Source organism: Columba livia, chromosome 3, assembly GCF_036013475.1.
Source record: "Columba livia isolate bColLiv1 breed racing homer chromosome 3, bColLiv1.pat.W.v2, whole genome shotgun sequence".
NCBI lineage: Eukaryota > Metazoa > Chordata > Aves > Columbiformes > Columbidae > Columba > Columba livia.
In genome coordinates this window covers 46,703,269-46,726,902 of record NC_088604.1, presented here as the reverse complement: position 1 = coordinate 46,726,902, position 23,634 = coordinate 46,703,269, and the positions used below count along the sequence as shown (strand labels likewise).

Here is a 23,634-nt window from a genome sequence, read left to right as displayed (position 1 = left end):
TTGCATGGTCCTTAAACTTTTGTTTTTGCTAATTTTGTTATTAAAACAGGCAACAACAGAGAGACCTTTTATACAGAAGCTATTTCGACCAATTGCTTCAGGAGGACAGTTGCATACTTTGGGAGATCTGCTAAAAGATGTGTGTCCTAGTGCAATCACCCCTGAAGGTACTGTAGAAATAACTTCTGTCCAATAAGATAACTTTTTCTGTTGATTTATTGTTTGTTTGTCTTTTAATATGGGGATTTTGGAGGCAGAACTATGTCTCTGTAACAGAGGTTCAGATTTCACTCCTTCCTGCCCCTTTTGGGTGCCTGTTGTACATCACCTGCAGCATTTGGAGAGGGTAAGATTGAGTCCTTGGGCACTACTGAAAAAGTAATCTCTGAAAGTTTTATTTTAGAATTTTTGTACTCCTTTACCACCATGCTGTTCTTAATAAAAACATTCATATGTTATTTTCTACATTTAAAAAAAATTCTTAAAGTACGAAGTTTTATTTTAAGTTACCTGTAGTTTTATATTACATAAACTTTTCATATGTGAAACTCCAAAATTGATAGAAATAGAATATGTTTTCAGAACACCTTTTTCCCTGTGGAAGCCCAACCTTTTAAAAATATACCAGAAAAGGAAGAGATTGCTCTAAATATGTGATAGTTCGTGCATGATTATTAAGTAGCATTGTGTGACAAGAGACCAACTAGTTCATGTAACATTAGACTGTTTCGTACAATAGTGTTTGTTGGTCAGCACTTATTCAGAAAACTAAGGATTTCTGGATGTTATTTTAGCCTCAGCAGTTAGAACTATTGGAACCTGGATATACTTTTTAGATGGTATAAATATAACAGTTACATACTCTGCAAATTAAGATCAAAATTATTTCATGTGAAATGTTTTTCATCTTGTTCTTGTTGTCTTACCAGTGTATGTAAATGGATAACTTTTTTTTTCTCCAGTCAATAAATCACAATTTGTTTTGTGAAGTGTCTGATATTCTAGAGAAGGTGTTGGCACAGAGTTTACTGGTGTAGTGTCAGCACCTTTTGATGGTAAAGCACTAAATTTGAAATCAATGTGAAAATCTGTAAGATGTTGTTGTACATAGAAGTTGCGTAATTCAGAAGCAAGTTGTTATCATGGATATTTTTAAGTATGGTGATATTGAAAATCAACTGAAATCTCAAACAACGTTTTAACCTCTGTTTAATACTTGTTAATGCATGGAACCAATTTCTAAAAATAACAAAATGTAAGAAAAATACGGAATGTTGCTAGCCATGTGTCCATTTTTTACTAAAGCTCCTATAAATTTCAGAGCACAATTTTAGGTAATGCTTTCAAATAACTGTCCAAAAGATAAAGCAAGATACAAATAGATACTTGAATGTTAGCACAAGCAAGTTTAATTCTTTTGAGTGTGAGGAGCCTACATATGCTAGTGAAAAGGAGCAAAGTGATGCATTTTTACTTGGAAGGCAGTCAAGAGCACAAATTACATGAAGGAAACTCAAAAATACTGTTTACTCAATGGAGGCAAAAAATTATTGTTTGGAAGAAACCAAAATAGGTACTATCCTTACACTTAGGAGGAGTGATTTGAAATTTCACAGAAGGTTTTCCTTGTGTTGGAATATACTTGTCCCTGTATTAATCTGCTTAAATTTGGCCTGGTTTTAATCCTTAAGATTCTACTGAGCAACCTGCAAACTTAGTTTAATAAATTAAATAAATTTGATTCCTCACATGGGTGTGAACTGTCTAGGATTCAGCAGAATTTCTTCTGTAATGCAGCTTTGTATTGTTGTGTTGTTCAGTTGTTCCTCTTCTATTTGGAGTGTTCTCCCCTTCTGCTGGTAGGTAACAGAAGGAAAGCTGTCTGAGCTAAATGCAGAAAATAACATCATTTCTTGAGGAGGTGTGGGAGGAGATTAATACATAGAGCCAGTGCAGGGGGAAGCAAAATGACCAGACAAGTAATGTGGAATAAAATGGCAGATCTGAGAGTCATGAAATGGCATGGGAAGAGTGACTGTTAACAATGAGGCAGGATGAAAGAGATTGCAGCAAATGCCAAAAACTGACATAATAAATGTGAACACCTGAACAGAGTAAGTGGAATGGAAGACTATGAAAGGATGAGAGAGAAAAATAAGCATATTGCATGTGGATCATACACTGAGATTGTCCAAGGCATCCATGGAAGAATGGGAGTGCAAGTCCTGCTGGTGAAGTATTTTGGATGGTCTGGAGACTGATTTGGAGAAACACATCCCTGAAGGTGTTTAAAAGACATGTAGAAGAGGTTCTGAGGGACATAGTTTAGAGGTGGACTTGACAATGTTAGGTTACTGGTTGGACTTAATGATCTTAAAGGTCTTTTCCAACCTGAATGATTGTATGATTCTATTATCTATATTATTTTTCTGAACAAAGGAGAAAAGAGTAGTATATCATCAAAGACATGCTTAAAGACATAATAGACATTGATGAAGTTGTTTTCAACCTTTTTAACTCTTGTTTTCAAAAAGTAATTTAGATATTTTTCCAATATTGTTTTTTAACCCCCCCTTTAGTGAATTAAGGCATCAGTGACATTAGCTGCATACTTTTGTCAGTGCAACACAATCAATATGAGCTTCTCTTTCTTTCTGGTTTTTTCCATCTGCTGAACTTTTTTCTTTTCCCTTTTTCCTCTATGATTTTCTCTTTTCCAATGACTTTTCATTCAACTGGAAGCATCATGGTGATTGTGGTGGTTGCTTGTCTGTGGTGACATCCGTAACCGAGCTTTGTGCCGTGGGAACACAACAAATATATGATTTTCAGACCCATTTGTATCCATCGATGTGAGCTGTTCCTGCTGCCAGATACTTAGGGACCACCACAAGGAGAGGGAGGGAAGGGTTTCAAGAACCACCCACAGTGTCTATATGCCTTTGCTTTAGGAAACGTGGATATAATTAAGTCTCTCTTTTAACTGTGCTGAGAAAAAAAATTTCAATGAAAAATGTATTTATATGTACGTGTGTTTAATATATATGTTGATTAGTAGCTGTTTAAAACAGAATGTAAAAAATGTTGTCAGAACAGGTTAAATAGTGTCATTAAACTGATAGTGAAAACAGTCTTTGGAAAAATACTGTGTCAATATTACTTTGGACTGTTATGGACTGTGGGTAGCTGTTTAGATACTGTGTTTTATTTAAATTAGCTTATGAAACTATTTATTCAGGGCTTTTATTGTTTGACGTGCTTTAAAAAATAAAGAACTGAGAAGCCATTGTAGTTCTTAAAACTTGTGGCAATTACATTAATTATCTTGACTGTAAAGGATACCCTGTTCCTCTAGAACAACAAGGAGAGTGGCTACCTTTGTTAGTAGCAAACGTCTTTAAGAATAATAAAATGTTCACAGGATCATAGGATAGTTGGGGTTGGAAAGGACTTCAGAGAAGATGCTCTTTTTTCACTTTACAGTGCTCCTGCTGCAGTAGTGTACAGTAGTTTCTCCCAGAAAACTAGGTTAGAACTGAACTAATATAACCCTCTCTAATTTTTCTGTCTAAATTTACACAACAAATGTGTTAAATTGCTTATTTTCTCATGCACTGAGTAGTTTTTCTTTTTCCTTGGTGTGTATTTAGCTGCTTCACAGGCAGCGGTTGTGGTTATGTGGCAACAGAAATAGCAAGACCAAGCCATCACAGAAGGTGCATCACCTTGCATTTAATATTGATGCATTTAATTTCTTTCAGGGTTTTTTTATCCTTTGTTCTGCTCTTCCTGTGTTGATGTGAAGCTTGGGAATCAGTGAAATCCTATTTGTCATGTTTAATAAATATTAAAATTAATATTCTCCATTGCAAACTAATCCAGTAATCACTTCCTGTGTATTGCAGCCTACTGTGATCTCTCTTTAAGGCATGTAACTATTTAATTTTTAGTTATTGCAATAATAAATTGTAATTTATTACTTACCCAGCAGTTCATAAATGAAAGGCCTCAGTCTGAAGTTTTACTATAAGTAAACCTATACCGTGTATTAGTACATTTTTTTATTTACTATATTTTGACAATTAGTGTCTATTTAAATATCTCTGAAGGCTACATACAATTAGAATTGAACTTGGGAGTTCTATGATTATATAGATAATGCTTAGCTTGCTGTTCATGGACTACTATTCCTGACTTCATGGGGTTATTGGGAATCCTGACTGTAATATGTGCAATTTCATTTTCAGTCTTTCAAAGAAAAGCTTTGCAAGTTCTGCAGTTTGAGCACACTAAACTGTGTTTAGCTCTCAGTTGTGCTCATACCCTGTTGGGGGGCTGTGCTTGGTTTTGGTTTTGCATTTGTTTCTCCCTAGTTGTTCATACTTAAAACCAAGGCAAGCTGGTCATTTAGGTTTTGGGCAATGCTTAATTATTTCTGACCTTGATCTCAGCATCATGGAAGAGTGGCACTTAATCTTCAGTTCTTTTTTCAACTTGTGTTGACCCATCTTACATTATTTCATGTCAATGGCTCTGCAGCTGTTTCTTTGTTTTTCCTGCCTCGTGTCCCTTCAGTACCTCTATTCTAATCATAGATAACTCTTGCTGTCCTTTGTTACTCTTTAAATATCTGGTTTTGCATCCCTTAAAATTGGCTCTACTACTTCTTTGACTAAGCTCAGCACAATTTGTATAAATATTTTTGTAGTTTTTCAAACCTTAGCTGATTGCCTGATATAAATAGATCTAGATCATAAGGGAAGTAGTTAGTCATTGTCACTTCTGCTTCCTTTCCTTTTTTGCCCCCTCCTCTCTTGTTCCCCCCCACCTTGTGGTGTTCCATTGTCTATACTTCGCTCTCCTTGAGTTTTCCAACAATTTTTTTACTGTTGAATATGAAGATCTAAAATATTAAGATACGTAGGGACCATGTCTGTCTATCAACTTTCTTCCATTTCCCAGTTTAGATCTCTTGGTTTTCTTTCTTCTCCAAGACTAAGATCCTGGTTGCTCAAGGAGATCTGGAATAAAATTGTCCAGCGTCCACCCTTTTCACGTACACTCCTGAAATTGTACAAAGATCCTTTCCAGCCAACAGTCTGAAGTCTGAGTTTTACTTGTCATAGACTGTGCATCATCTAGTTTTGAATCTAAGCTCATGACAGATGTCTTTTTTATTATAATATAAAACATCCATTCATGAGGACTCCATGGTTAGAATCAGATTATTCTGATTATTCATGCTACAGCTTGTAAACTCTTTGTCTGATCTTTTTTTTCCTATGCTTATGGATGCCACTTGCACAGACAAAAGTTGATCCTTTAATTGGATCGTTCTTGTGTGGTAAAGTGGAATTGTCAGCAGTAGTTCTAGTTCTGGAACATTAGGCGGTCGTTTAAATAACTTGAGAGTTATTCCTCTTTGTGAGAAGATTTCTTGTATTATGGAGGAACAGACGAAGATGAAGCTTGGTATTGCCTGTGGTCTCTTTACTGCATAGTTATAGTTTGTATATAGGTAAGGAGGAGAAGATGTAAGACCATGTTGTTGCCTGCAAATATAGCATAACGTCATGTAGGTGATATGGTAGAACACATTACTTATGGGTATTCTCCCTGAAACTGCTGAATCACAAAATTATCTGTGCCTGAAGGAAAGGGCACTATGGCTATTTTTGCCTACTGTCTGATAAACTCCGTCTTACTGAGATTAGGTAAATTAGGCTACCTGCTTACAGCAACCATGTCATTTATGACTGGTAAATAAAGTTAAGTGCTATCTATCTGTTGCTGCTAGAGGGATTATGCTGCATTTCCTTGCTGTTTCATGCATCTTATGATAGGTGCTCCTGTTGCTAATTAAGGGGCCTGTGTTTCCAGCAGTAGTGATATCAGTTTTGACCTTTAGAGTTTTATCAAATTTGAAAAAAAATGTGAATAATTCACAGCAATTAAAAAAAAAGTTTAGTAGACATTTAGGAAGTTCTCTTACAGGAACCTCATAATATTGTAAACAGTTCATTTAGAAATGGTGACTCATCTTATTAGAAGGGGCTGAAAACAGTATGATCTTGCATAACTACAGATCAACAGCTGCAAGAGGAAACAGTGAGTTCTACAGAATGCTTTGAAGAGGCAAAGGGTTAAAATGATAGAAAACAGAGTTATTCTGGGCGGAGGGAAAGACTTCTTTCCTCTTCCACACCAGAAATTTAAGACATTGTGCATAATACAAAGATAAAAATTGTATAATGCAGAAGGAAACGCTTTTCTTCCACTGGTATCATGTCTAAACAGTTCTGGATACAATTTTAATTTGCCAGTGCTGTTGAAGTCTTCATAAAACTTGTTTTGATTTTTGTCTCATGCTTCCTTGAAGACTCAAATGGTAAACATTTGGACATAATGACGCAAACAGTAGGCTATCAATCAGTCCCAGTTTTCACAGCATTGTTGTTCATTCAGAAAAGCTGTGTGAACTGACCTCTTTCTACATCAGTGTCATTAGTTCTTTCAGAAATAAAACAAGGATCAAAAAGACTTCCAGGATTTTTCTCTTAAGACTCGCTGTACTGAATGATTTTGTAAAATTAGGGATCAACTGTTTTCAATTAACTCTCATCTTTTTTTAATGTATATTGTATGAGAGACTACATATTAATTGGTTTTGTTCTCCCTCAGTTTTCCAAGCACTGACTTCCAGTAAATTAGTCAAACAGAAAATTTAATTTATATTAGATTTGCAGTGTAGGCCTCCAATTTTGATGCAAGTGACAAATAAATAGTGCAATAGAAATAGGTAAATGTATGCAGTGTGAATATCATTGGATTGACATAAGATGTAACTGGGTTTGCTCTGTTTGAGGTCAGAACTAGCTGGACCTGGGGTTTACCATGGGAGCTGAGAGGAGCCAGTCTTGGCTGCTCCAGTGGTGAGCAGGCTTAGGATGCTTTTGTTCCCCGTGTCAGGCTGGTGGAATACATCTGACTGCTTGTGCTCTCAGCAGGATGGTCTCTGCTGGTCAGTGCTGTGCACATGCAGCGTTGAAATGCTTTTCCAGGCTACCTGAATTTAGAAATACAACTACCCCTCATCAGTTCTAGCCATTTATTAGCCACACTTTCATCCCAAATGGATATGGCAGTATTGCAAATGGTTGCACGTCTTGTAGTGTGCAGGCATACTAAAAGATGACTGAGAGCTCACTAGTGATATGAATTCTGATCCACTGTCTCCTCTGCTGTGAGAGTCATCGTGCGGGTTGGACCTGAACTTCACACCACTGCTTAAGCCATTCTGCCCTCCTTGTGTCCTTGACTCGATGGTGCTCTCCATGTTAGAGGAGGACATCATTTACGTCTCCTTTTTGGTGTGAGTCATTGTTTGTGCCTGTTATCTTTTCCTAACCAGGTCATCTGCTTGGATTGTGCTTCTGCATCTGCCTTTCATCTCTCAGACTTCCAATTTCTTGATTTTATTTTTTTTTTTACACCCACACACACCTGTCGGCCCCAGTTGCGTTTTTTTAAATTGAAGTGGAAAGATTATTTTTTTTCTGTGTTAAAATTGCATGCCTTTTGATTTATTAGTTCTTTTTGATCAAAAGGGGTGGAAGTCCAGAGGTTGGCTTGAAACTATAGAATTAATAGTCATGACTACAGAATTAATATAGAATTAATTTGTCCTGACTACACAGGAAGGTGCAAATAATCTAAGAGTTAGTGTGGCAGCTGTGCTGTTTATATGGCTTCTTGTTAGCCTTCTTTTCTAAACAAGTTCTTTGTATAATCAGAGGGGGATTCTGTGTGTGCAGAATATTCTGGCTTACTTGCTTGCAGAAGAAAAGAAAAAAACCTGATGGAGATATGGGGCTGGTTGTCATCTTTCTGCATAGAATTTCTCAGGAAACAGCAAGCACAGCTTGGTTTGAAGGATTGCTCCATCGACTCCACAAGGATTATCCGTTTGGTAGCTTGTGAGCCCTCTGCCCCTTTCCTAGCAGCAGATGGATGAAGTGTAACGAGTCCAAATGCTGGACCTCAGCACCTGGGATGCCATAATGTCAGGTGCAAGTATAAACTGGCAGCCAAGAGGGCAACCTGCATCCTGGGGTGCATCAAACACGGTATGACCAGCTGGCCCAAAGAGGTGATTATCCCACTCTGTGTTTAGCATTGGTACTGCATGCAGTTCTGGGCCCCACAATTTAAGAAGGATGTGAAGGTCCTTGAATGCATCCAGAGGAGGGCAATGAAGCTGTTGAAGGGGCTGGAAAGCATGGCCTGTGAGGAGCGGCTGAGAAAACTGGGTTTCTGTTGTTTGGAGAGAATGAGGCTGAGGGGCAACCTCATGGCTCTCTGCAGCTTCCTGGGGAGGGGATATGGGAAGGGAGGTGCTGAGCTCTTCTCCCTGAGATGCAGTGACAAGGCACATTGGAATGGCTCAAAGCTGTGCCTGGGGAGGTTTAGACTGGACACTGGGAAGCATTTCTTTCCTAAGAGGGTGACCAAACATTGGAACAGGCTTCCTAGAGAGGTGGTCGATGCCCCAAGCCTGTCAGTGTTTAAGAGGCATTTGGACAATCCCCTTAACAAGATGCTTTAACTTTTGGTCAGCCCTGAATTGGTCAGGCAGTTGAACCAGGTGATCGTTGTAGGTCCCTTCCAACTGAAATAGTCTAGTCTAGTCTTTCCTCTTCCATCCAGCAACTTTCCTAACATCACAAGAGTAATGTGCTTTTTCTTTGTGACTGGTTTCTGGGCATGAACATGCATGCACATTCTGAAGGGCAAAATGTAGAAAGAGGTAGAGCAAATAAGGAAATAATCCTGTTTCTCGGACAAGAAATTTGTTCAGCTTCAGCTAAAATTGTTCTGTTGGCCACCCAATAAGTTTTATTAGTATCAGACTCCAGACTATTCTCTTTAAATTTGTCAGAAGGCCAATGACTTTATTCAGGCACAACAAAGTTTAAGTCCATTATTAACAGCAGTAGTATTAAATGGAGAAAGTAAAACCTTCCATAGAGCAAAATAACTTTTTCAAAATTCAGCTTATTCTGTTTGGAAATCACAAGCGAGCACTTCTGAAGTTCTCTGCAGAGGAGAGGTGGGATTTTTCATCCTGGATCAGTCTGCTTCATGGGCTGCAGTAGAGCTGCAGTTCACTGGAGCATCAGCGTCCTACCCCCAAATCCCTGATGAAATGCTATGGATCTGAAAATCAAGGCAGTCAAGAAAAGACTGTGGAAAATTACAAGAAATTGGGCAAGTTTTCTGTCAGTAGTCCACCACGCATATGAGTTTTAGGAAAACTGTTGGAGTCAAAGCATCTTGATAAAATGTTTTTGTTGTGGTGAGTTTTCAGTTTTTAAAGGAATTTTTCTGTTTGTTTTTAGGAGTAAACCTCAGGTTCTTTATGCACTGTATGGACATTGCAGTGTGTTCCCATAGAATGTACCCCTTAGACAAAAGATGGGTGAAGGGAGACAAAAAGGAAGAAGAAATTAGAGGCACGGGGTGATGTGACTTGCACCTGGTCACACTGAGGTCAGTAGCAGAGTTAAGAATTGCATTTTTCTGAATCCAGATCTAAATCAGTCTGTCTCACCCCAAAGAGATCACAGAGTCACTTTATGTGACTAAGCCATCAAAAACTTGACAGAAAAACAAGCAACAACACCAAAACACCACAGCACAACTTTGTTACAATTGCTCATATCCTTGCTCACAGAAACAAGTATGAGAGCAACAGATAAAGTACACACTATATAGACCTACCGGATATTTTTTTTATGGTTAGTTTCATAGAAAATGTGAGAATGCTCCAATTTGTTTTGTTTTTTCATTAGGGGTCATCATCCTGTTAATGTTCATACGCTGTATAATCACTGCTGCATTTAGTGTTGTAACTGGTGCAAGTGTAACTGGAGATTTTAGTGGTTCTACCAAAGCTTTCAGGTCACCGCAGTAAACTTCTGTGAGGACTTGCAATGTGAAGTTCTCAACCAGGACACTGCAGTGCACAACCAGATTTAGACATTGTGGTGTTAGTGTTTTTATTTATACTAGTAAACAAAAGAGGGCTAGAATTGTTTGTGCTGTGTGACTGTTAGCAGTTTTCTGGCATAATCTTGGTCTAGACCAATTACTACTCTCCCAGAAAACCTGAGCACTGTTCATGGCTTAACAGCCTGAGGGCTACTCTCAGTCAGCAATATGGAGGGAGAGATAATTTAGCTGAATAGGCGTGAGCTGTTCTCTGGCACTTGCCCTGAGGTCCAGAGGGTGGCTTCTGGTCCGTTTTATGAGCTCCATCTATACCTTTAAATTAGGTATATGTACTGTATCTTTACAGGGAGTCAAGAGTGCTTCTCTCTTGCACTTTTGTTCTATTCTGCCTTGGTGTGTATAGGTATAACCTAATTTTCTCAGGAGATAAACATCTTATAGGGCTATAAATAAGAGAATCTGCAAAACTAAAGGACCTACAAAAAATAGTTAGGAGAAAAGCAGCAACCTTACTGCTCATGTAGAGGAGAATAATCCGCTAATAAATGCGATTTGCCATGTCCTGCTCGTCTCTAAGGATTCAGCAGCACTTGTTGACATTAGTTGTGTCCTTGAATACCTCATGCTAATCAGAGATTTTTCAATGACTTCACATCCAGTGGATAAATTGTACTTCCTATCTTTTTTGGCACCTGTGGCAATTTGGAGGATATTTGTAAGAAAACAGAAGTAAAACTTTTCCTTATGTCAAAGCCAAAGTCTTCTGCAGTGGCTTCGCATGTGCACAGAGGTGCTGTGGTCATTGAGGATTTGAATGCCTCTTGTGCTCCTTGTCCTTCTTCCTGACTGTATCATCACCACACTCACTGTGGCAAAACACAACTGGTGTTTATGCTTTGGGAGACTTCACTAAGTCCAGTATCTTAACAAAAACTGTCACTCACTGGCAATTCAAGCAACAAAGCCATATATATGGACCAGATACACAAATAGGTGCCATTCTGCACCTATTTGTCATCGGTATCCTCAGATGGAAGAGTGGTCGTAGAGCCAGCTCTCTGTAAAATTGCAAACAAATGCAGCAAAATTAGCTGTAACTCATTTCAGAGCTACGTGTCTGCAGCTAATGATTCCTAGTAGCAGTACTGACTAATTAAGGATACTAACTTTGCAAATTCTGCTTGCAAATGCTATATGTACATGTTCTAAGTTTTATGGATCTACTTTTCTGCTTTAAAGTGGAAAAATACTTCCTGAACTCTAAAGTAAAAAATACTTAAGTTAGTAGTCAAACTCTTTAAAGATTATATGACAATCTATCAGCTTTGAAGATCCCTTCATATTTTGGAATGGAAAAATGAAATTAAAGTTTGGATGAAAATTTACTTATAATCTTAACTCTGAACAGGTAGTTGTTTTGTGGAATTTTTTTTAAGTTACTGCACAGTGTAAAGCACCCTTCCGCTATTCCATTACTCCTTTATCCATCCTTCCTTGAATTTTTCAATACTAAATTCTTCAATTTTATTGTGGTAGAGATCTCTAAATACTTTTATCTACTAGCTATTCAAAGGAACTTACAGTATGTGTGCAGAAACATGTATTTCATGTGTGCAAACTGTATTGCCTACTCATTAAAGAATTTATTTTTCATTGAGTAAGGGCCCGGAAGAAGGTAATGTAAGTATTTTAGCAAGGGTTTGTATTTCTCTGATAAACAGCACTCCCCTTCTGTTTGTGATCACAGGATGAAAGCTCTCTAAGCTTGTATATGTACATTTTTACTGCTACATCATGTAGTGTGCTCTTAAGATTGAGATCTCATTCCCCAGGAAGCATTTCTGTCTGAGATTAATTGCCCTTTTAAAATCGGTGTTTGATGTATTCCTTTGGCTATATCCTGACTCACTTTAACCCTCTTTGACCTGACCCCACTGACTATTACCGCCATGGCTGAAGCAGAAATCCTTCAGCTTGATGTATGTGGTACGGACCTGAGCCTGTGGTTTTTCACAGAGATGGATTCAATTAGCCGAGTTTCTGCTGATCAGCTCAGCAGAGGTTGAAGAATTTGTCAGACATGGAACAAAACTGTCTATGCTTTGGGGGTTAATTGAATAGCTCATCTCCATTTACATGTTTAGTTTGCTCATGGAGTTTGCTTTGTTAAATAACACAATAACATTGCTGGAAGTAGCATTTTAAAAAGGCAAAAACAGTGTATTTTTCTCCAGTTAAACGGAGAAAGATACAAAACATGAAATAGCAACCATTAAGCTTTCAATCTGTATATATTGCTTATTGCTTTTCAGGCAAATGTTTTTAAATTGTAGTTATGTCTGAATGTCCACTTTCGAATTTGATTTATGAAACTGGACAGATAAACTAACGATTAGCATTATCGATGGATAAAAACAAGTAAACTTGCTGGTCTTTTCTGTTTTGACAGTGGTTTTGCAGCAACAGTAAGCTGTCTTTGTTTTGCCTTGCTAGGGATAGTTCATCATTTGATTAGCTGAAAAGTTCGTTATAAAAGATGGACGGCCATTAGAATCAAAGAATATTTGCGGCCATGATGTGAATTATAGTAACTTGAAAATGAAGTAAAGTAGAGGTTGAAAGTTCAAGAATGCCATTAAAAAACTTTAAAAGAGTATGAATGTGCGTGTGCATAGGGAATATGTAATATGATTGTGTAGAGAATTTGCTATTTAATTGTTTGGCATAACAGTACTTTGAAAACAATATAAAAGTTCTCACAAACTATTAGTAACAAGAGGTCTTTTACAGCAAATTGATTTGCTTTATACTAGTCTTCATAGAGAAAAACCTTTATCAAATGTTTTTATGTTTTTCAAGAACCATATTGATTACATTTAACTCCCTAGCTGTATACAGAGGTAGCCTTAATTTCTGAAAGTCTGTTTTATACAGTTTAGAGGGAAAGGAAACCTCAGTTCTAATGAATACCTGGTGCATGAAAGGGTTAACTTATTGAAAGTCAAGATGCCTGCTGTTTAAAAAAGCTACACAACTCTTAAAAGTGATTTAGCTCTCTCTCAACAATGGCAAACGCCTCATGGCGAGCTGGGCTCAATTTGTCATGCATTCTAGATCTTACCTTTTAATGCACACCTTGCCTGGTCCTTGTCTACAAAAGTGCATTGTCTGCTTGCTTGTTACATGGAACAGCAGCATGATTTGCGTTGAACTTTGCTGCTTGGTTCACATGGGTGTAGCCAAACTTAAAGGTGTTGCAGAAAATTGTTTTATAAGCTTCATTTGCTAACCCCAGTCTTTCATAAGCTAACACAGGCTTATTGCCGGTTCAGAGCTGAGGCGAAGGCACTGATGCTGGGGAAGAAGGGTATAAGAATATTTCCTGGGAGTTTCACCTTATAAAATTTCTTTTTAATTCCTGCTGAAGCTAGGTGTCTGATGGGAAGCACCTCAGGCTCAGTGCCTATAAGGTTGTCTTAAACCTTTTAACCGTTAAAATGTTAGATGTTTAAGAAAAGTATTTTAGGGTTCTGTCATAAATTAGTTTGGGACCTATTACAACAACCTCATTAAAAATATTCTGTTATATATAAGAATAACAATAAAATTAAATTTAAAAAAAAAAGTTTAAGTAAAGCTCTCATTTCCATACTCTGCTTTTCCATTGAGCTGCATGAATTCTTTTACAGAAGGAAAAAAATACCCTTGATTGTCTCAGATGCCATTACTGTCAGTATCAACTGTTTTAAACTGTATGGAGAATTGTTAAAAATAGTCTGCTCAGGCAGCCTGGACTTGCTGGTGTTTGAGGCCACATTTGCTTTTTCTTAAAACTTTTTCAATGGAATAGGAAAAAGTTTTCTAGTTTGTTTACATATCTTCTGGCAACTATGAGATTAGAAATAAACTTCTGAGATTCTCATAAAACTTCTCCAAAGTGTAATAAACTTTCACTTGTGGTGACGAGTTTAATCTGCATTTTTTTGTTATGTTTCAGAAGTGTCGCTATCTAACCTGAGGATAGACTTGAGGTAGAAGATACCAGGAAATAATGAGAGAGAAAAAATTGCATGGAGAAGAAAAGGATGAGTAGGAGTGATGCCAAGTATTTTATTTGATCTCAAATTTAATGATACTTAATGTAGATTATAATGTTGCGTATTAGTCTACTTCCATTTTGAGGACAGAAAAAGCTCAGGCTCTGCTGGAATATAATCCAGGGAAGCTAATAATACTAAGAACTGTGACAGAGAAACTTTTTTCCTTTCCTTAAGTCACAAATGTCTAAATGCAGGTAGGAGATCTTTATGCCACAAAAAGATCATGTTGAGATCAAACAACTGGCCTGTGTCAGAACCACGTAAAGAAGTACAGCAGTAATTAAAGCCAGATCAGTGAATATGGACTTTATGACACTGTCACAATGGAGGAATACTTGAGGTATCTTGCCTGGAGTTATGCTTTGGTGCTCAAGTACTCTGCACAAACAGACTTCACTGGGGTTGATATAGGTGTAGTTCTGTCATGGAATTTTTGACTAAGAAGCAGTAGCTCTTATGAAAGGCTCTGGTAAGATGGCATCGAGGAGCTGTAAGGTTGAAATTAAGACATGTAATGACAAAACACTCCAGGATGGAGTGAGGCTTAGGTTTTGAACCGTTTATTTTGGAGAAGAGTTTTTAAAAAAATCAAAATAATGACTTATCTTTAAGGGGTCATTCAGTAAATGTGTTAAAATTAGCATTCCTTTAAAAAGAAGATTTTAAGCAAAATACAAAGTTGCGGATTTTATTTACTGTTAGTTGTCTTCAAGCCCAGGAACTTGCCATAGTTAAAAGCTGTCTGGGATGTTTGCATGGATATCAAAACCCAGAGCTGAGAACATACATTTAAGAACACTATGACCTTCAGTTTGAGCAATTGAACTCATGTTGCTACCAACAGTTAAAAGGAGAGACATTCCCATGTTGTTGCCAGTTAACCAAATCTACCTGTTTGTATATTTATATTTGGCAGTTAGGTTATATCAAGGAACTGAAGTTCTTATTCTCCAAACCAAATCTTGGGTTTAGAACAATGTTTATTCCAGATACAGAATAATTTTGAGGAACATGATGACTTGTTTTGACTGGTGTATTAACTCTATTTCCGTGTGCAAGTTCTTTACCTGAAATCAGCATCAGTGGCTTTCCCAGGGCTGGCAGGTTACGTGGGCAGGAATGAAAAGTCAATCCTGTGCTTTTGTGTCATGTATCAGCCTCTAAAATCTTGAGGTCAGAGGAACCTTTTGTTGTGATTAGCCTATTTTGTGCTCTTGGTCAAAGGGTACTGAACAGCAGATCTTGCTGATTGCAATCCAATATATCAGAAGGGAATAAGGATTTGGGTAGTTTATTTATGATTGAAGTCAGGTGAAAACGATGTTAAGATTGCTATGGAAAATAGGTCACTTCTGGCAATGGAGCTTGCTACTGTGACTAACAGGGTCCTTTTTGCAATAGAGTGGAATTCACAGAAAAGTAAGGAAAGTGTGGGCTGTAATAGTGTGAAGCTTCTGAAAACACATACAAAGAATTTATTCCTGTTTGTAAAAATTTAACTAAAAAAAAAATCCTGCTCAGTAGAATGTGTAGTAACCTTAGGCCTTGAAGCTATCGTTTCTTAAATATAAAATATTTTGTGTCAGTAGAGAGAACTCAAGTGTTCACTGTCTGAAGTACTTTTGCCAAGTTCCTTCAAAGAGCAAGTGATGATTTGACCAAGAGATGTGACGAAGCTCAATTCTTTTTGTATGCACTTCCCATAACATTGCATAGGTATTGAGCACCTGTTAGTACTCAACTGAGTAGGTCAAATTTGTTTAAAATACAAGTTTGTTTTTCTGTTTTCTATTTGAGATCTTTATATTGACGTCATCATTAGTGTGCAATCTGAACATCTCACCATATTTCTGTACTTCAGTCACTATTACACATAGACGTGCCAGAAACCGATTGCAGAAATGTTCCAGTTAGATTCAAGTTTATGAATGGAAAAGCCTGAAATATGTTTTAACTTTTTTTTTTTAAGATAATTAAGAAAAGCAAAGTATTAATATTTGGTTTATAGGTGAGTTCAGTTCATTCTGTAGCAAAGCCTGTTCACTGAATAAAGAAATATTTTGCTATAAACTAAAAGACATGGTATCTGGTTAAAGTAAATATTATAAAAGTGATATGAAAATGTTCATAAATACCCCTTACCTTACTTTTTTTGAAGTTTATGGATATTTTGTGAGCCCACGTGTGGGGGGTTTTTTGTAGCACACACAATGAAAATATTATGAAGCTTGTTTTGTTGTAAATGGTACCCAGTCATTGTCAATGTCAGACACTGGGACTGGTTTCCGTTTTGGACAGGTTCCTGTTGAAGAGCTAGGTGCTGTTCATCAGTTTCAGTGCTAGCAGTAGAAAGATCCCTGTATCAGATAGAACCGTTACTGACAATATTGAGCTTTTGGGTTTTTAGAGAAGTTACCCAATTGAAAGTGCAAAAAGTGAAGTATATTAATCAAGTGCTTGCTTGTTTATATTCTGCTGCTGGTGCAGGAGTCACTGGACTTTAGAGCATGAGGCTTGTCTGGGGCTGGCTCGTCTCTGTGTATCCTCCAGCATCCAACCTGAGGTGCTTAGAGAGGGGAAGGATGACTTCAGCCGCCATCCAGTTCTTTATTATCAGCTGTGGTTGTGGGTTAGAACACAGTCTTTGAATGTGCTTGCTAATGTAGAGTGGTCTTTTGTAAATAATTGCACATAGTTTCCTATGTGATCCTCTGTGCTAGACTACAAGTCTAGTTGTCAAGAAGGAAATGTTGACCTTTGCTTGCCTGGGACTTGGTCCCACCCAGCTTTGGCTTTAGGCTTTAAAAATCTGAATTGGCGATATCTGTCAGTAATGAACTTGGTGGTTGCATCTACATGGGAAGCACGTTACTGAGAGCAACGTATCTGTAAGTAATTTCCTAAGAGGTCCTAAGGAGGTAAATGAAAATCTTCCTGGTGAAGATGGTGGTGGGTCTCTTTGGATTGAGAGCTGTCCCAGGCACCAGCTGCTGAGCACACTCGGTGAAGGAGCACTGGGGCTGCTCCTCAGTACAGGTGCCCAAAGGCCTGTTCTGCCCAGTAACCTGAGGAGCAGGAGAGGCAGGAAGGAAAGCAGTAGCACCACTGCCACAGAAGAGCTCTGCTCCTTGTAACACTGACCCAGAATGAGTTTTTCTACAGCGTGGTACAACCTACTGTCAGGAATACTTGTAGTATCATCTAATCCAGAACATATGATGCATCCTGAAGATAAAGAAGCAAATGTTTATGGCCCACTTCACAGCTGAAAAAGCTGGAAAACTAGTTCTGTTACATTATTCATAAAGCTGCTACAGCATGATGCTTCCTTTGGTTATATTTACTCCTTACGCTTTTTAGTATGCTTGTCCAATATAGTCCTTGTATTGTTCAAGAAGTGCATTATGTACTCCTAGTTTGGAGCACTGGGTTGTATTCCCCTTTTTTGGGTTTTAAAGCCAGTCTCCTAAGTGGTGCAGCCTTGAGTAAGCAGCTGTGGTTTCTGCACTGGCCATTTTGATGACTACAGGCAGGTTCTGGGACCTGCTGTGCAGAGTTTTTGCATACGGAGGATTCTAGCTGAAGTACTCCAGGGACATTTTTTCCAAATCCTGAATATCTTGTATTGTCTATTAGTGAAAGAATTTAAGCCAGCTGAATTACCCTGACAGGTCATAGCTGGAGGCTGCAAATCGGAACAGAGGTATTTCATCCCACTAAAGAATTTTAAGTAGTGCATCACAGTTGTAGCCTGCCTAGAGAAGCTAATCTGTGTAGGTAAAAGGGAGTATCTAGCAGCAAGGTTGGTGAGCATTGTGGTGCTAATCTGAGTGGAAAAATGGCTGAAATACGTATTTTTGCCAGAAGTAGTGCATTCTCACTGTTCTGCTCTTAAGTACTTGAATCTTTTTACAGCGTGCTACCATGACATTGCACATCTTCCTAACTTCTCTGAACACTACAGATTTCTCTCTTCTTTGTTCTTTGACAGTCTCTCACTGATTCTTGAACATTGAGGGGTTTTAGAAGAAGCTTGGGCTCAGCAACGGCAAATATTGTAGTAGTGAGGGCATTCTGCTTAAAGGAGGGAGAGTGGACTCAAGCAGCCTCAGGCTGAGAAGGGTTTTGAGCCACGACCTCAAGGAGTCTGCTGAGTTGCAACAGCTGCTCTCTCTTGCTTCCTTCCAGCAGATGTCTATCTGTAAAAGAGAGCCCTTTGTCAATACTTTCTTTGGCAGGATCAAGTTGGTTTCCTGATCATGAATGCTGAGGTACCTTAATAGATGATAGAGAACTAGACCTCTTCTTCCACCCTTCACTTCAGAGCTGCCTGTTCCTCTCCATTTTCTGTACAGAGTTGGAAAACTTCTGACTTGATGTGGTATAATTAGCCTGGGTCAGGTACTTAAAGTGTTGCAGCCTTTGAGTTAGTGTCTAATTAAATCATCTGAAATGTCTCAAAAATATCTTGGTACACAATATGTAAGCATAGTTACCTGCCTTCTGAAGATGGAATATTGTTAAATTTTACCAAAAAGCTTTGTAATCCGTGCATATCACTTGTGGCTAGTGACTTTCAGGGGCTACAGTGCCTTTTATATTCATGGATTTCTATAAGGAACGCAAAGAAAAATCATTTAATCTTGGGACAACCAAGATGACTTAATTGGTTTTGAGGCTTTTTTTTCCTCTAAATACTGAAACAGTATTATTGGTGCATCACTTCAGTAATAAAAAAATACTCTGATTTTAAGCAAATAGTTACTGTGATCACATATTATAAAAACTTCCTACAAAACACGCATTGCTATGCTTTTATTTTTCTGATATTTCCACTTCATCTTTTTCCTGAGATTAGTTCGCAGCAAGTAAACCATTTTTAGTTGGTATGATAGCTAACATGTAACTCAGTTCTATCATGATTTTAAAAGGAAAAAAAAAAAATCAGTAAGATGACTGGAAAATTTGAACTTCTTGGTTTCAAGGAAATCCTGTTTTAAAGCTATATTACTGAATATTGTAAAATGGGTATTCACAGCAATTATGTTATCAGGTCTGGACTCCCTGCACTACAGATGAGCAGAGTTATTTGCCCTAATTTTTATAGGCCTGATCCAATGACTTAGAACAGCATTAATCTTTGAAATTAGGTCAGTTAAATCTTACACCACTCATTTCAATATATGCTGTGTTTAGCAACTTGTACGCTCTTATAGAGGCATTTTGTCAGTATAAAAAGACTTTGTTATCACAGAATATGGTGTGGGGAAGAAGAGAACAGCACGTGGTTTGTCAAGATGCATACAAAATGATCCGCAGCTCTTCAGACTTATGAACAGCAACAGAAGGAAAAAATTATGTAAATCTATTATATCTACAAACCAGGTGGATGAAGCTTTCATGATAGCTAGCAAATCATCCAGAACCCAAATCGCGGGGGTAGTGGTGGATACGAATTAGACAGGATTGGACTAGATGATCTTTCGAGGTCCCTTCCAATCCCTGACATTCTGTGATTCTGTGATTGTGTGAGCTGTTGAGAAAGCAAAAATATTTTCCGGTAATCTTTTCTAGTGTATTTGCTGGTGACAACTTTTTGCTACATGAAGCTGAGGAGCAATCTATAGGAGAGACACTCTGTATGTGATTCAAAAGGGGAAGTTACTGAAAACATGAAAGTTGAGGAAAGTTTGGGTAAATGTGACTTAAGTGAGAGTTTAGATCCCTAGTAACAAAAGGAGGGAAGAATGCTGAAGGAAAAACAATGGATTTTGTGAAAGAAGGCTACGGTAAATACAGAGTTGGTAGATAAGATCTCTTTAGTCAAGCCTTAAGGGGAAAAGGAGTTAAGGAGAAGTGATGCTTTGTCAAAGATAATACTAAAGCACAAACAATGCTAATGCAGAGATTTAGACTTTAATTAAACTGTAAATTCTTCACTGACCTCTGAGACTTTCTCACTTTGCTGAGGAACAAAATAAAAGATTTGTGTGAGAAAGGAGCAGGGAATGGGGACGGCCAGATTAACTGCATTTCATTTTTAAGCAAGAGGCATCAAGTTAGTACACACTTGCATACGCATCCAAAAATGTTCTGTCACACAGTAAAAGCTGCATCAAGGAAAGTGTTTATAATTTATAAGCCTTTCCTCCTGTTACAAGAAGGCGACACTGAGGTTCAAAAGCTTTTAATGTATTTTTTTGTGCGAGCTTTTGCTAAAAAGACAGCTATGCATAGGTGGCTAGCACTGATGTCTCTGCCATCTGTCTGTGTATGCATATTAGTTTTTTCTGAAAATTAAGTAATATTGTGGAATGTAAATAAATGTCACCCACTCTGTGGCCAATTCATGGAATACCATAGACAAATTTTAATTTGAAAGGGTTAAATACATCTCTTTGGGAGTTATTATAATATTAAATATATTTAGATGTTCCCTAACTTCTCCGTGTGAAAATTTGGGTTCTGAGATACTTTATTTTGGAGTTTATACCTTTGACAATCTGACTGGCAATAAATACCTGCTGTGGTTGGAAATACCAGATTATTTTTAAATGATGTGCTGCATTCTTCAGACCTGTCTGCAATAAAACCAGAAACCAGCAATTGCTCATGCTTCATTTAGTGTGATAATGTGTGTACTATGCCATTTAGAGAATCAAGCTTGATGTATTTAATCAAAAATTGGTACAGAATATGATACCATATGTAGATAACATGTAACTAATGTATAATGCTTTGTTTTAGGCAAACATAGCTGTCTGCTTCTGCAGGCAGAATTATCAGTAGCATAAAGTCAGCAGCGCACTCAAGGCTGATTGTTCCTCGTCTAATTCAGCCTGTGCTGGCACGGATACCCGGTTACAATACAAACTTCTTCAGGCAGCTGCCAGGTCATTTTGCTTACCGAAGAAAGAAGATTTTTTTTTTTTTTTTATCTATGTTATAAAATAGGAATTATCCTACAACTGGGGTAGCTGAATGGAAGAGCCAGTCATGGTACCTTCACTTGTAGATTCTGCTCTTCTTCCATGCAGCTCTTGGGCAGCACAGTGGTTCCTTCTGTAATATAGACAGTTGAGGCGGGGGGGGGGAAATGCCAGTTTGACATGGCAGGGATATTTTTGAGCACTGAATGTGGATTTCACTGTGGTAGGTCCATCTGAGAATGCCAGAGTATAGTATAATAACTGTGAAAGGTCACTGCCTTCCTTTTTTTTTCTTCCCCTAACCATTATTTGAAGCGTGTTTCAGATGTTGTTCTCCTCTCAAGGCTCTGAAATATATATATTTTTTAAGTTCATTTCATGACAGTTATGTCAGTTGCTTTAGCTGGTTCCCATCATTTGAATCAAAGGATCAAAGCACTTGCATCCTCTGGGACAAGTATAAATAAAAAGAATTGAAATATTCTTAGAAAATATTCTTGTCATACTGGGAATCATTTGCTAACTTAGATTTTTCCAAGACACTAAATGAAGTGAGAAAAAGCTGGTGCCAACTCAGCCTTCTGAGTAACTCTGAAATATTGCTAGAAACTTAAGTGAATTATTCTTAGCAAAACAAAATGACTTCAGGAATATTACATGTATTACAAGAATGACATGTTACGTGTAGTTCAGCTCTTTCAGGAGATCACAGTTTTAGGAAAACAACTTTATTAGCATGTTTTAGGAAGTTCAACATCTTAAGCATGATCTGTGCAAAATTCATATGGCTTATAGCCAGGCGAGATGGATATGCATTAACTGTGATGACATCAAGCTGTGATCACTGTAGGAAAAAAACTTGCAACTAATGAAGAAGAGTGGCACTTTCATTAAGTTTTGGTTTTTAACCCGGCTTTTTCTTGGAAATAATTTTGACTCGAAGTTTCTGGTTTAGATGATAGAAATCTCAGCTTTCTCCATACCGATATTTCCTGCTTTTCATTCTGTTAAACGTTAAACTCTGTAACACCAATTAAGTCTACCGTAAGTTAAGTAAATGTTTAATCTTTCTGTGAACTTTGAATGGTCTATTAGTGGTTTCTCTTTTTCTTTGAATTAGATGGAGAGCAGAAGACTCAAGTGATGATTCATGGAATTGAGCCAATGCTGGAAACACCCATACAGTGGCTGAGCGAACATATGAGCTACCCAGATAATTTTCTCCACATTAGTATCATTCCCCGACCTACTGATTGAAACTCAGCTATATTGGTATGAGGATCATTCGCAAGCTGGAATTATATGGGCACGTCAACTTCTTCCTTCTGTCACTCTTGACAGAGGCAGCCTGACCAGAAAAGAAAAAACAATGAAAACTGAAACAAAACACAAAGTCCTCACTGCTGCAAGCCAAACAGGAAGAGAGATCGTATCATCAGATAAGGGCAATGGGGCTGATCTTATTTTGCATCACCGCTGCTTTTCTTCACCGCTGTAATTAAATCAGTTGCGATATGAAAGAATTTACAGGACCTCTGCAAGTCTGCTGTTTTCTTGTAAAATATAATGAAGCCGAAACTGTCAGCCGAAGAGCAAATGGAAATATGCCACTTGATTGTATTTCTGATTAACAAATAAACAGGGCTGTTTCCTAAAGCGGTAGTGTTTCGACTTTGAAAGTGGAAACATTGGTTTAATTTTCTAGAAAGTTAGACACTGAGAGATTCAGTTACTAATAGCTTTTTGTAAAAGATCAAATTACTGTAAACCCATCTTTCCTTAATGAGAAGTTCATGTTTACAGTATGCGTATTGGTATGCAAATGATCTTTTAGCTTTGATAACAAGCAGTGAGAGATTATAAAGTGAACCCATGAGCATGTTTTGTCATTTAAAAACATGCACAACTTAATAATTTACAAATATTTTCGATTTGTATGCTGTCACTGAATACTCCAGTATGTTTATTATGCAAACCAGTTTTCATAGACTAGCAATGATGTAGGATAATTTGTCTCAGGATTTGTTATGGCATTTCTTTGTGCTCATCTGTGGTTTTTTGTTGGTTTTTTTTTCCCTCCTTGTAAGAATATTTTCTTAGTTTAAAAAGTTTAAAAAAAAGTAAACAGATGTTGCAAATGATTGTATCCTGCTGTTTATTCCCATAGACTAGAAAACAGTTAAATCACTCAATGACGAACAGATTTATTGCTTTTTAATAATTTTGAATTTTGGAAAGCTGTGGCTTTTCCAAGCTAATACTTCCTTACATCTGAGTTTAGTTTTCTACTGTGGTCCCTGAGCAATCGGTCTGAAATTTGGAAGCTTCTAATCTCATTGCACAGATTTTTCCTTAGTTTAGCAGATGTATTTTTGGATTATTGGGTCGCTTTGGTTTCTAAATGTTCATTACCATCGCAGCTGCTACTAGGACTCTTAGAACGTTTTTTGTGTTACGCTGAATTCATCAAACTGTGTGCTATATTGCTTTGTCCAAGGTTTGTGGCTGTTCGTGGCACAAGACTATGTTTATAGTAGACATATTATCAAATATGTCAAATATTATCAATTATAAAGAAAGCATGGTATTTTTCT

The 23,634-nt window shown here is 37.5% G+C and overlaps 1 protein-coding gene across 3 annotated transcripts in view; it reads left to right on the top strand.

Annotated features, from left to right (window-relative positions):
• Positions 1–23,178, top strand: part of ATG5 (autophagy related 5) — a 77,095-nt gene extending 53,917 nt beyond the window's left edge. For 2 of the 3 annotated variants that reach the window (XM_065056616.1, XM_065056617.1), the window contains exons 7-8: positions 50–167; positions 22,161–23,178. In XM_065056616.1, the coding sequence (XP_064912688.1) occupies positions 50–167; positions 22,161–22,297 (255 nt within the window). In that variant the 3' untranslated portion in view covers positions 22,298–23,178. Of the gene's footprint in view, positions 1–49; positions 168–9,398; positions 9,550–22,160 lie in introns of all 3 variants that reach the window. The other variant, XM_065056618.1, reaches the window with a different exon arrangement.
• The last annotated feature ends 456 nt before the right edge of the window (positions 23,179–23,634 follow it).